Raw genomic sequence first — 13,731 nt, 5'->3', positions numbered from 1 at the left:
ATATAGCAAATATATAAACACAGTATTTTATATATATAAATGTAAATTAATAGATGCTTTGTATGTAATGTATAATGCACATACTTGTTCCCACACCTATGAATATTTATTCCTCACATGTCTTTTTCTGGTAGTGTCTGAATCAGACATTTCTAGGGAGGCTGCTGACATAGAAATGGATAGAGAAAAATATGTGGAAGAGCTGAGGAGAGCACTGATAGCTGGAGAGGAGTCAGCTGGCAAATACAACTTCGTGATTTCAAGAGATGAGCAGAATAAGGCCTGCCACTTCTCCTATGAAAGGAACCTGAAAGACGGCTCTGTAAGTAGATAAATGTTTAAATTCAACTTAAACCATGAGAATGAAATACATTTCTGTATTTTATTATGGTCTTTAAAATCAGATGTGTGATACCCACTCCAGATTGAGTGAGTGTTTTGAGCTCTTGCGTGGGCCAAGCTAGAAAGAAAGTGGGTGTTTTGGGATGGATGCTGCCCCTTTGAAATTGTAGCCTCCTGTGCACTTTTGTTTTTCTTGCTTCTTTATCCTCTCTCTGTACTACTCACCTTAATTAGAAAAAAAAAATAAAATTCAGGCAAGATTATTTTCAAATGCTAAAACACAGTTGTAAAATTAACTTTTCAACTACTTTAGATATTTTGGAAGCTAAGGCTGAAATTGTTGCATTGAATTGCAAATAGGAAAGTGGTTCCATGCTGCTTGCTTGGCTGCAAAGGAAAGGACCCTCTTAAAACAGGAAAGAAACCAGTATTATCTGTATCTGTAGACACTTCTGGATATTTCAGGTTGTGCTTTGCTGTGTTAAACCTTTTCTGAAGAAGAAGCTAACTTTGAATTAGGTGAATATCCCAGTTTGTACTTCTGTTTTTTTTTTTTTTTCTTTTTTTTATTCTTTTACATTCCCTTTTCCTTGTGCAGTATAGGTAATTCCAGCCGAGTTTGGCTCTTGAGGAGCCAAAAGTTAGGGCATGTAAGTCTACCAGTCTGCATTATAAGTGTTTCTGTGAACTTACCCAAGGCCATACTGAGCCTAAACCTTGTGAGCTGTTTGATTGTTCACAAAGATGTTGAAAGTTTAGGACCAAACTGTACTCAGAAATTGAGAGCAGTAAGGTTAAGAATCCTTTTATTTTTTTTGTTTCTGCTCTGTGTCACACATGTTCTAAATGCAGGCCGGATTAAATGCATTCTGTATTTTTATTAAGTGAAAACATCCTGGTGTTTGTGGGGTCACCTAATACATGTTTCCGTCAATTAAGGCTTATGAGAAATTTGAAATTTAACTTGTATGAAAACAACTTTATGTCAATTTGGGAGAATAATAATCTCGCCAAAGAAATTGAAAATACAGAGAACCTTGATTCCTCTGTATGGTTTAAACTTTGTGTGTTGAAAGAATATTTTTAGAAAAGATAGTATTTCTGTAGTGAAAATGTACCTTTTTTTTTCTTCTTCTGTGCTAAAGTAATGCCTACAAATAAAATTGTGAAAGCAATTATGTAGAATTAAATAATAGGTATTAGAAATAGCTTTCAGGCGTGTAATAGAATGTGTTCCAAACGTTTTTCACACTCTCTGTGGAAGTATTTGTGATCTCTCTCTTTCAGCACCACATTAGGAAATTAGTCTTCCTGGGCTCTGTACATCCAGGGGGCTGATATTCAGCTAAATGCAAATTTAGTGCAGAGGAAGCCTAGAGAAACGACTCTGCAGCTTAAACATGACTTAAACTCCGTGCATATCTATTATAATTTAGTTTAATAATTAACAGTTTTTAGTAAAAAAAAAAAAAAAGCAAAAACTTCTGAAATGCATTGTTACACTTTGAGCTATAAAATGGTCATTAATCCATGCAAGTAAAAGTTTGCAAAATCTTTTCATGAAATTGGTGTATGGGTGCCTGAGAGTAAATTTTGTAGTCTTAAAAAATCAATAATGTGCCTTGCCTTATTTTTTAGAAATAAGTGCATGCTTATATAAACAAATCCGATTATTTTAATTATTTTTAATGGGACCTGCCTAGAACATGATGCTGATCACCAGCAGTCACCTCTGCCCAGTAATTTCCAGAGCTGAGCTCTGTTGTAGTTCTCCATCCCACACGGGACTAATGACTGGGAAATCTCTGAGCTAGATCCTGATTTATTGTTTTCATGGCTGTACCAAGCCGTGGTATTTGAAATAAGTTTTACCTTCTTTGCAGCATCTTGCTAAAGCTCGCTTCCATAAAGCCTAATTATGTGCCAAAACTGTGTTGGGTGGTCTGTGGGAGTGCAAATAAAAATAGTGGGGTGATGTTAAGCAAAGGAAAACACAGGCATATTACTGGGAAATGCTTTCTGATATGGAAATTTTACTGCCCAGGTGTTTTCTGGAGGAAGTGGTGGCAGCCCCATTGTGCCCCTTGCTTTGAAAGGGACTGGAATGAAAAATGCATTGTAATTATCTGCATTGCCAGTGTAGTACATTTGATGACTTAACAAGGTGTTTGATTCACCTGTTGTTCAGTTAATGAGCAAATAGGTTCCTTCCATGAACTGTAAAAGGATGTTACACCTTCTCCTGCACCTTACACCTTCTCCTGCACTGCTTTGATGGAATGAAACCAAACCTGTACCTTCATATAACTTAAAAAGTGTTTATAATCGTCACTATATAATAATGATATGTGTGTAAGGTTTATGTAATAGGTGAGTGCTCACGCTTTGGGATTTGAATGGATGGAAAACTTCCCTAAGTCAGGAAGAATTGCTGTCTGGTTTAGAGGGAGCACAGTGTAACATATTTGTTTCGTAGTGCCCTGGCTGCCTGTAATTCTTAGAAGTGACAGAATAAGGAAAAAAAATCCAACTTAAGGAATGTTCATAAGGGTTTTACTACTTATTTATCTTGAAATGTTGGTGGGGAGAGGTAGTGATGCCTGAGCTTTAGAAACACTGGTTCTGGCTGTGCCTCAGGATGTGCAGCTGAGCCTAAGAAGCTGTGCCTTTAAAAATCCCCACGGCCCTTGGTGAAAATCCCGATGGGTTCAGTGAAAATCCCGGTGTGTTTTTGTGCAAATTCCGACGCATTTGGTGAAAATCCCGGCTTGTTTGTGATTTACCTCCCCCAGGACAGGTGGCTCTGCCTTTGGGAGCCGTGTCTGGGGTGCCTGGGGTGTCGGGAAGGACCGTGGAATAACAATGTCTGTGGAGCACAGTGGGAATTGTGTGCGGATCCAGCTGCAGCCCTGGACGGGCCACACACACGGAGACCTCGGCGAGGGGCCAGGGAGGCTGGTCCAGCTCAACTGCTGCCACCTAAACAAACACCAGCCACAGAGGCAGTGATTTAGTGCTTGATCTAAGTAGGTGACCACTGGGAAGTAAATCTTTCCAAGTGCTTCAGCGAGTCACTCCACATATAATAAATAATGGAAATCCGGCAAGCTCTTTCTTTTTTTTCTTTTCTTTGGGGCTGGCAATTAAATAGACTAAATAGCCTTTGATAAACAATTATTTGAGTGCTAGCAGTCTCTTTTTTTACAGTAATGTGACAGGCTCTATTTTGTTTTTTTTTTCCCCTTGCCTTTTGCTTAAGTTTGTAAACAGGGAGGGTAAGAGCTTAACAAATCCCACCTTAGATGCAGCACTGTTGCTAATTAGGATGATGGAGGAGATGCTGTTATTTGTCTCCCCCATTTCCTGTGGCTGCTTTTCCCTGGTCGGGCCTGTGAGTTCATTATAAGTTTACTAAAAGTTGAAAAAAAAGCTGGAGAAGCTTGTGCTAACCGAAACTTTTCACAGCATGCTAACTGAGAGAAATGCAGTTGGTAGAGCTCTTTGTGCTGTCCAAACTATCTTGGTTCAAGGTCTGAGTAGTTACTTTGCTCCAAACCACTGAGGATGTGTTGTTTGGTTAGCAAAGGTCACTGAGAGTTCAGGTTGTTTCCCAGGCAATTCCACCAGCTGAGGAGAGAGGAAGATGAAATGATTAATCCTGAGGTCAGTGTGAAAGTAATGACTCTCCTATCACTTATATCATTTAATGTCTGTGTACTTCAGGACCTGTGAGTGGACACTTGAATGGATTTCTTGGAAGCCCATTTTAGAAATAGCTGGCTTCTAATGTGCCTTAAGTAATAGGACCATTAAGTGTTATCTTGTGAGTAATCTCAGGGTTCTGAGTGCCACATGATTTTCCCCATCTCACCTCGGGTGTACCTTCAGGTGTTTCAGGTACAGTGGAAATGCAGTGCATCACTTCTGTAGCCCTGAGGTAAGAAAAAACATTTCTAGAAGTGGTTCCCTACCATATTAGTAGGTGTACAATTCATCTACAAGGTGTATCTGTACAAGGTGTGACAGAAGTCCTGGTGAATTAATTAAGCTCTGCAATTTTCCTTGCTTAGCTACTAGATTATGTATTTGATTGCTGCTTCTGATAAGCAGTAGTTCAGAGAAAGTAATTTAAAATACTGGTAATTTATGCCTTTAAAACTGCTATGGTTGAAAAAGGAGGAATCAGACACTATGATGAATAAATTCTCATTTTTTCTCATCCTGTTAGGATCTGTGTATTTCACTAGACATATCCATTTGGACAAAAATGGTAGTTTAGTTGCTTTAAGGCCTACTGTAAATTACACTATAAAGGGCATCTTGGTATTTCTTGAGTACAATGAGAGTCTAAACATATTTCAAGTATACGTAACCCGTTCAAAAAATAACAGATTTGGATTTGTGCAAGGAAAATTGTCAGTTATTTTACTCTCTCTTAGTGTTATTGTGTTGTCTCCCTTCCCCTCCTTTCTTCTTCTCTCGATTTTTTCAGATTTTTCCTTTTTGGAATACCTGCTGAGCATTTCAAATCCCTGTGTGGACATCAAGGCTTGCTTTCATTTGCAGAACAGAGTACAAATGCTTTCCTTTTAGGAGGAAGAAATCTTTAAATCATGGCATATTGGCAAGCTTTAGTTTCCCAAACACAAATTACAGGGGACAGTAGGTGCTCTGGAAAAGAGATTACTGTGTGTGGGCTCTAAACCTTCCCTGCAAGACCCCAGTCCTGTATTTTCTGTGAGGATGAGCAGCAGCCAGGGCCTGGAAACCAATGAGAATCTCACCAGTGGTTTCTCTTCAGAAACTCTCTCACCTCTCACAGCTCCAGAGGAAGCATTCATCTTTCTACCTGCAAAGGGACAGGAGAGCTCTCAACCTCATGTTCACTCTTAGGTTCACTAAAATAGCACCTTTTCCAGTATAGAATATTGAATGGATATGTCTGAACTCTCAGAGCAACTGCAACACCTCTATTACTTCTGCTGCAGTTACAGAAGATGTCTTGAAATGTAAGAAAAGGGCAAATTCAGGATGACCTGCATTTTTAAAAAAGTGACAAATATGGAAATGTTATGGGGTGATGGGATGAAGAAATAGGGGAGCTGCAGAATGTACAAGGAGGAAAAGTATTACACTTCCTGTTGATTTCTTTCCTTTAGATGCAGTGATTTAAAATATTTTAATGTATCTTTGGTTTTCCACTGTGAAGTCAGTCTGTATTAGTAGTCCACACATGAAACCAAAATTTTCTTTGAACAATGAAGACAAGTCCCTCATTTCTGTGTCCAGTGAGGAGAGCAAGCTCTTTTTCTGGTGGAATAGCACTACCATAAGTTTGCTGGTTCCCTAAAAACCCTGTGAGGTGTTGTGCCTGCCCATAGGATCTGACAAAATTCTAATTACTGCCTGTTACATGTCAGTGTGTGGAATGAGTGTTTTTTAGTGTTTTTTATCACGAGGACAAAGCCTAAGTGTCTTTGAGTTTTAAAATTTGAAGCCAGATTGTACATGGATTTGGAGCTGGTGAGTAAAAGATTCAATTTAGAATTGTTCTGAAATATTTTAGTCTCACTGGAAAATGTGGTTCTCTTGCAAAAATGTATTTCCTAGAAAGGCAGGTACATCACACAATTTCAAGAGTAGGTTTCTGGGTAGTATCATTCCAGGAAAAAGCTCTTCCATAGAAGATTTTATGTTTCATCCTCTTTTCTTCTTGTTCCTCTCAGGTACCTCTGCAAATAATGCTTGACATTTCATTAAAAATTAGATGTCAACTGCTTTGTTGGGTACAAAGTGTAACTGGCTTTTTTCTTATTTTTGGAACCCAAATCCTAGGCTTTCTGCATGTGTTTTTCTCAGATAAGTCCTAAGCTTTGGAGTTTTTTAAGAGTTTGAGGTACTGTTTTTTGTTCTGTTCATAAAAGCACATTGTCTTTTCAGTGTGTGAATAATACCTGTAGGTTATTAGCTTAACACAGATTTGTAACAGAACATTGTCAATACTCCTAGGGGCTGCAGAGGTGCCAAAAACTGGGATTTGGAAGCAGTCAGGTTTTTTTATACTAGTTCTTTTGCTCATTTAATTGATGGCTGTACATCTTGCTAAACAATGGGAGATTTATTTCCTTTAATTTACACTGAACTTGTTGCCTTGCAGTTGTGTTTCCTACCCGTTCAATTCCATCTGGAACGAGAATTTGTTGTTCTATATAGCTAACCTCTCCCAGGAACATCAGGGATGAATTTTGCTATTTAGTTGGAATAAACCTGACTGTACTCTTTCAGTCTATCCTGAGTCAGTCTTTTTCTTCTCTCAGCTGAGTCATTCTCAGGAAAGGAAAAAAAAAAAAAAAAAAAAAGAAAAGAAAAGGATTTATCTAATGTAGGTTTTAGAGACTAGCAAGTTCTGATTTAGGTGAGAGGTCTAAGCCTGAGGTGATGTGGGCAAGATACATAGTTATGAAAAAATGTGTTCTTGTCTAGCCTTTACAAGCACTGTTTTATTTCCAATTTTGGTGAGGTTTTTTTGGCTAATAATTGAAAACAGAAGAATTCACTGTCATCTTTTACTTCCCTGGGCTCACAAAGGAGTTAAGATTGTAGTTCTGTGACCTGCTGGGATTTTCTAAATCAGCTATTCACCACTGCAATTTTGATATTGCCAGTGTTACTGATTTGGTGGACTGAAACATATTGAGCAATGTAGTTTTCATCTCATTAAGAACTAGTGAGACATTGCCTAGGACATGGGTCTGAGGAATTAAAATAAGAATTGCATTTATATAGAGAGAGTATTTATTTTGGTTTTATATGCACTGATTTGTATGCAAGAAAACTGTTACATGTCTGAGACCACCTGAAGGTTTTGTCAGCTGTGATGAGGAGCAAACCCCCATGTTTTCCTTGACTGTAAATAACTAAATATGAGTTGTCTCTTTTTCAGGAGATCAGAGAAATAACCAGCCTGCTCTTATGTGGGTGTGCCAGCTTGAAAAGCCTGTAAACTACATAACTAAGATGTTTTGTTCCCAAAAATCCTTGCAGGCCATGGGTAAATCACTGAAGATGTTTGGGAAAGGGATTTTAATAGGGCCCTTATGTGGGCATGTGGTAACAGAAGTGCTGTGCTAACCAGTGGAAGGGGGGATGTTATCTCTATTAGTTACCTGACATTATTAGACTCTAGCAGTTCTTTTTTCAGTGATGTAATCTGGGGATAAAACCAGCATGACTGCAGAAAGAACATTCTTTCTCTGGAAAAGAAAGTGCAAGTACCAATCCTTTAATTTTTCCTTTTTGAATGTGGTCCTCAAGAGCTTTTTTTAATCAGTTTTTCTAAAACAACTATTTTCTTTGTTGAATACCAAGATGTAGACTTACACAGGATAAGACTGACCTTATCCACTATCACTGAGGGTCTTCATTTGTGGGAAATAATCAGGGCAGATGAAATGTGGAGAGAATAAGAGTAGTATTTTTTTGGTAAAAACTCAGCACTCCCACAATGAAAAACCCAAACACGAGATGAAAGACCCCAGATACTTAATTTTGGGTTTAACTTCTGTGGGACAGGCTAATACCTAAAACAGAGGAGCATGACATCTATTTACACACCTTTTTTACCAACTGTTTTTAGCCCTGGGAGTGGGGAGCTGCTGCCTTTGCCCCTCGTGGCCGAGCTGTGTGTTTTATCTCAAGTTTGTCAGGCAGGGCTTGCAGAACACAAGCTGGGGCTCTGCCAGGGCTGCATGTGCTCATCAAACATTGTTTAGTCACTGCAGCATGTTTATGCCATCTGCAAAAGCATGTGCTCCCCTTCCTGAACAATGCTCTTTAATCAAGACCACTATTGTGGAGAGGCTAGCAGGAGCAGTATACATAATCAGCAGGATGCCAAAATTAGAGTTACACGTGCGTTCTGCCTAACCCTACCACGTCAGCTCGGGCTAACAAGCTTCCAGAGGGTGCCACTTCTCTGGAATTAGTACCTTTATCCATAATCTCTCATACTTCTGTGTATATTATTCAGAGTCCAAGTTGTTTAAAGAGCTTCGTGGTAATAATAACAAATCAAGAGTCATCGTGGAGAATTGTTAAGCCTGTAGGAATTGCCTGCTATCTTTTATTTGTTAGGAGACTCCATTTTCCAGGTCTGTCCAAACAGAAACATCCACTAAACCATTTCACATCTGTTGTGCTCCTTTCTTCATATTACAAAAGCGTGAGCTTTTTGTTCCACATATTTTTCTGAACAATTTCTTCATTGTGTTAAAGCTCCCATAACTTCTTGCTAGTACTTTTTGCTGGGTCCTGAAAGAACTCTCAGAGAACGCAAATGTGTTTGAGATGGTGATAATTCCCCTGGTAAGAGCCAGGAGGTGAAGTGTGCCTGGCAGTGTTCTGAGAATGTGTGTGTGTGTTCAGAGATGATGGTCATGATATTTAAATGATTTACTTATAAATCATGTGTGTATAATGATATATATTCATAAATATACACTCAATTTTGTCTTTTCCATTTCTTGGAAAATAAATAATAGAATAATTAGGGCTGGTGTAGACCTTAAAGACCTTAAAGCTTCTTGTAAATTTTTAATGGCAATTATTAAAGGTGTTTTGCTTTAACAATAACTTGTCTTCTCTTGACAGCTTAATGTTTTGTTGTGGGTTTGCTTGTGGTTTCTTTTTCCTATGAAAGTCAGTAGTGCGGTAGGAGGAAATGTCTCTTTTCTGACAGTGCTGCAGAGCTTGATAAAGCTGAGCTAGTTAATCCCAGTATCCCTAGAGCTGGTAAGACAACCATGCTGGACCTTTTTTCCCTTCTCAAACCTATTTTTTTCTTATAAAAGATTTTTGTAGTTAAAATTTTATCTGTAAATTTTTCTTAATTGCAATTTTAAGGCTTTAACTAGATTTGGACAAAATCTGTCTAGACTCAGAGTTTATCATACTGCTTCTTCAGAGTTTCCTTACTGAAAAAGAGAAGCTTAAAACTACTGAGTCAGTGACGCGTCTGTCTGTCTTTCATAGGTTAAAATTTCATGACACCATCATTTTGTAGTGGAGGCTCTCTGTGTGATTGCACACCTAATTCAGAGGTCAACAAAATTCTGCAACTGCTTTTTGTTTAATGTACCACATCTGATATACTTGGTTTTGATTCATCAAAACTGGGTGCACTGAAACATTTCTCAATTATCTGCCCGTGTTGGATTTTAGGCAATTAATTTTTAGTTCTCTGTTGCTTTTACCTGAAGAAACTCTTGTATTTCATGGTGTGTGAGTGACTCTGAAGGTTTTTCTCAGTGACAGTTACAAAACTGGGTATTTTATGTACTTGAGCATGGAAAATGATGTCATGCAACAAATGGCAGCTACTTTAATTAAAAAAGAAATTAAAGTCCCTGCATGTCAGGTCACATGGTTTAGGAAAATAACATCAATTCCATGACACAGGAGTGTTTTCCTTTCAGCTGCAACTTTAAACCTGATCCAGACCATGACATTGGAAAGAAATATATTTCCATGTGGTAAAAGAAATGTAGTAATTTTTGTTGAAGAATTCGAGTGGGTTTCTCCAGAAAGCTGTTAATACCTCAGTAGTCTGGTGGGTGACAAAAACCCTCTGTGCTTATTGTTTTAGTGCCTTTGAAGAGAAAATGGCAATCAGGGGAGAGTGGTCTTTATCATAGGCACTCTTTTTAAAACCAGAGATGCAATGTTACAACTTGTTGGTGTATGATGGCAACCTCAGGTTCTCCAGGCTATATTGAGCTCTCTGTAGCCTTAGATGAGGGGGGTGTGCATTGATTTGAGAAGGAAATCTGCATATTGCTCTAAGGCTAAAGCAACAACTAAGGAAAAAATATTCTGAAATTGGTTTTTGAACATTGGGATGTGCTGTGGGAAATGCAGGGGAAAAGGTAGGAAAGCATTTTTTATTATTTCTAAGAATTCGAAAAGTAAATTTATAGTGCAGAGGTAACATTTATGTGGTGTCAGTCTGTGATATTCACTTGAATCCATCATGAGTGTTGTGTAATTACTATTTTCCGAGTACTGTGTGACAAGATGGAGACTGTATTTGTTCTTAGAGTTTTTGGGTAGTGCTCAAAACCAGCTTATTGCTGACAAATAGCATAGATTGGCTGCTGCTAACACCCAAGCTACAGAACTTTGGTAGTTTAGGAACTAACCCTGTCTCTTACATTAACACAGCTTGGATTGCACAATGACCTTATGAGCTGAAATGTTCTGGTATTTCTACAGAAACCCCACTGGAAACTTACAGCAAGTTTTGAAAAAGTACATTTAACCTGGTAATTGACTTACGTGGCCTTTCTTGAAGGAACGTGCCTTTTGAGAAGTGAACATGCATTTTTACTTTAGAAAAAGAAGATGCCAATCATACCTCAAGTTGTAGCTGAGATGTAGTTGAGCCCCGTAGAGCTTTTTTCTTTTTTCAGTAATTAAGGATTTCCCAAGTGATGTCTGAATGGACTCTTGGTTTGCCCTGAAGTTGGGCGTTTAACTGGGAGCTCATCCTCTTACAGGTCCCAGCTGCTCTCCTCAGTGAAGAAGAGTGAGTATTCATAGCCATGGGCTAAGGAGGGTTGTTTGAGAGATAGGATCTGGTTTCCTTCACTGTTTGTTTTCCAAGGATTATCTTTTGGTTGCAGTAGATGCCCAGCTGTTTAGCAGGTCCTAAATTTTCCATTCATTATCAACTTGACACCTATGGAAGATAGGCAAGATCTTGAGTTTCCATCAGGTCTTTCCCATGGGCATGGAAGCTAATTTTAAAACATTCTGTAGATAAAGCCTTCAAATTGTTGTTTCAGAGCATTTTAGGTCATAGGATTCTTTTTATTTTACTGTGTGCCCTGCTGTAATTGGTGGGAGTGGCAGCAGTTACAGGCAATGGCATGGACACTTAGGTAGTTTTATAGTAGTGGTGTTGTAGGTATTTCAGTTTGGACACTTCTGTCCAAAAAAAAAAAACCTTTTTGCTGAAGGTTCCACTGGGATTAACTCCATGAAAATGCTGTTTTTTTCCTGAAATCAGTTTTTCATAGTCCCCTCTCTGTGGTGACTTTAAAAGCTGATCTATCTGCCTGTTGGCCTTCTCATACTTGGGCAGGTTTTGTGTACGTATTCCATGAAGAATTTCAGCCTGTCTTTTCTGTTGTTTTACCTTTTCCAAGTGTTACACGAGGAAGTTCTCAGGGCTGAGAGAGAGTGATGTGCAGCACTTAAGTCAGCAGTACAACAGATAGCCAAGAAAAAGAACCTGGAACTTTTAACTTATTTGTCAAACACAATTACAAGTGAGTTTGGGTTTCAGAAATACTATTTATTGTTCAGTCCATTAGCTGGATCCTGTTGGAGCAAACAATCAAACACAGCTGAAGCAGCAGCTTTTCAGTTTGAAGCTTCTAGATTTTGATCATTTCAGCTATGTGGCGTCCTCGCAAGTTGAAAATTATTTCTCAGTGCAACTCAGAAATTTCATTTGTTGAAAAGGGAAGTGTGAGATGTCAAGGGAGGGCTCAGCTCTCATATTTGTGCTAAGCCTTAAAAACTGGCTACTAGGTCAGCCAATTTATGTCTCAATAGCTTTGGACTTGTACAGCAGTCATTCTTTACTGTGCCTTCACAGTGACTCAGCCCAGGCAGATTTCCATCCCCCTTTTCCACCCCACTCCCCTGGATTAGTCATATGCAATTTAGGAGTATTAGAGAAGCTGTTTCTGGGCTCTCTCTGCAGACAGTTCTTGATTATCAAATGACAAAAGGACTTAATTCACAGATAGCTTGTAACTTGGAGACTTCATTCTGAACAGAAGTGAAAGCCTGTTCCTTTCCTTAAAAAAAAAAAAAAGTCACTGTGATAAAATCAGTGTCTGGATATGTAAAGGAAAACATAATTACATTTTTGCACTAAATTCTGTTAGCATGAAAAATTAGCTTAAAAAAATCTCAAAACTGATTCTGTCTCTCGTGGTCTGTTTGTAACACTCATCTTTTTTTCATCCATGTTTTCACTTTAATTTTCTGTCACCTTGCTTCTTCCCTGAAGCTTATTGCTAAGCACAGCTATAAAATTATCAAGATGAAGATTAAAACTGCTAAAACACTGAGTTTGGTGCATGTTACACCTTGGAACTGCACGAGTACATTACAAGCAAAGAATTTCCATGGCTCCCCTTCAGCATCCTGGTCTCAGCTGCTCATATGGCATCCATCTGTGGTCTTTTGGCAGCAGCCTGGGCTGCTGCATGGGAGTTTTTGGAGTTCAGAGCTAACCTCATATCTCTCTTCCCATCACTCTGGAAGTTATGAAAATTCTTCATGGCTGCCCTGAAGTGAGGTATTAAAATATTACAGAAACATGAGATGGAATTAATAATGCTGTGAGTTAATAATGGGAATGCAGGTTTGGGGTTTGTTTGATTTTTGGGGGTTTTTTTTAATAACAAAGCCAATATATTTGATTTCATTTCTTTAACTGTGTATTCTCTATGTGCAGATTATGGTGGATTTCCTATACACAGATATAAAGGGTGATTGATTCTTGTTTGATTAATTTGCTTTATGCTGCCTTGCCTTTAGAAAAAGTAATAAAGACCATACAGATGGTTGAATCAAGTACATAGATCTATATCAACAAGGTCTAAAACATTTAAAGGATCAAAAGTCTCACTGTTTCTTGCTTAAGAAAGCACATTTAGATTATGCTTTTCCTGCTTAAGTGGGAGTGTCAAAGTACAAAAGACTAGATAGAAAAAAGTGAGTTTACAGAAGATAATCAGAATAATATAATGAAAAAACCTGCAACTGATAGAATTAAGAGAAGAAATGCTTTCTTTTTGAAAAATATTCTGTGAATTGTGCTAGGCTTATATTCTTGTTAGGCTTATTGGGTTTCTGAATAATGCTGTAAGAAGTTGCCATCACTTTAGAGCAGACCAAGATGTTCCATTAGTATTTCTCCTCTGAATCTGAGAAGCAAAAATATTTGTGTGTCACAAAGACAATCCATTAGTTACTAGGGAAGATATTACATAGATGAAAACATTTAAATTACCATTCTCCTCAAATAAATGATGTCCAAGAGAGCAAAAAGAATTGGCTGAACTGATTTCTGGCTTGCTCAAGTCTGGTTTTAATGCTAAATCCATGGGAAGTTATGGAAGACTTGAAAATGTGCTACTGTTCTGTCAGCGTGCTGTGGGTATCCTATCCCACTTGTTGGTGTTGAAATCTGAAGCTGCCTGTGCTGTAGTCAGTCTGGAATTAAAGTAATAGGCAAGTCTGCTAAAATACTAAAGGGATTACAGAATCAAAATGTAATTCTGGCTGGTAAATTTCCTTTACAAAAAAAATCCC

At 38.2% G+C, this 13,731-nt stretch overlaps 1 protein-coding gene across 6 annotated transcripts in view; it reads left to right on the top strand.

The window, feature by feature from the left end:
- XRCC4 (X-ray repair cross complementing 4) overlaps window positions 1-13,731 on the top strand; it is a 146,544-nt gene that overhangs the window by 17,533 nt on the left and 115,280 nt on the right. For all 6 annotated transcript variants that reach the window (XM_038123671.1, XM_038123674.1, XM_038123675.1 and 3 more), the window contains one exon: window positions 135-322. In XM_038123671.1, coding sequence (XP_037979599.1) covers window positions 135-322 — 188 coding nt within the window. The remainder of the gene's footprint in view (window positions 1-134; window positions 323-13,731) is intronic.

This window comes from Motacilla alba, chromosome Z (assembly GCF_015832195.1).
Source record: "Motacilla alba alba isolate MOTALB_02 chromosome Z, Motacilla_alba_V1.0_pri, whole genome shotgun sequence".
Classification (NCBI taxonomy): domain Eukaryota; kingdom Metazoa; phylum Chordata; class Aves; order Passeriformes; family Motacillidae; genus Motacilla; species Motacilla alba.
Note: the sequence above shows the minus strand (reverse complement) of the source record. Positions and strands in the feature narration are given on the sequence as shown.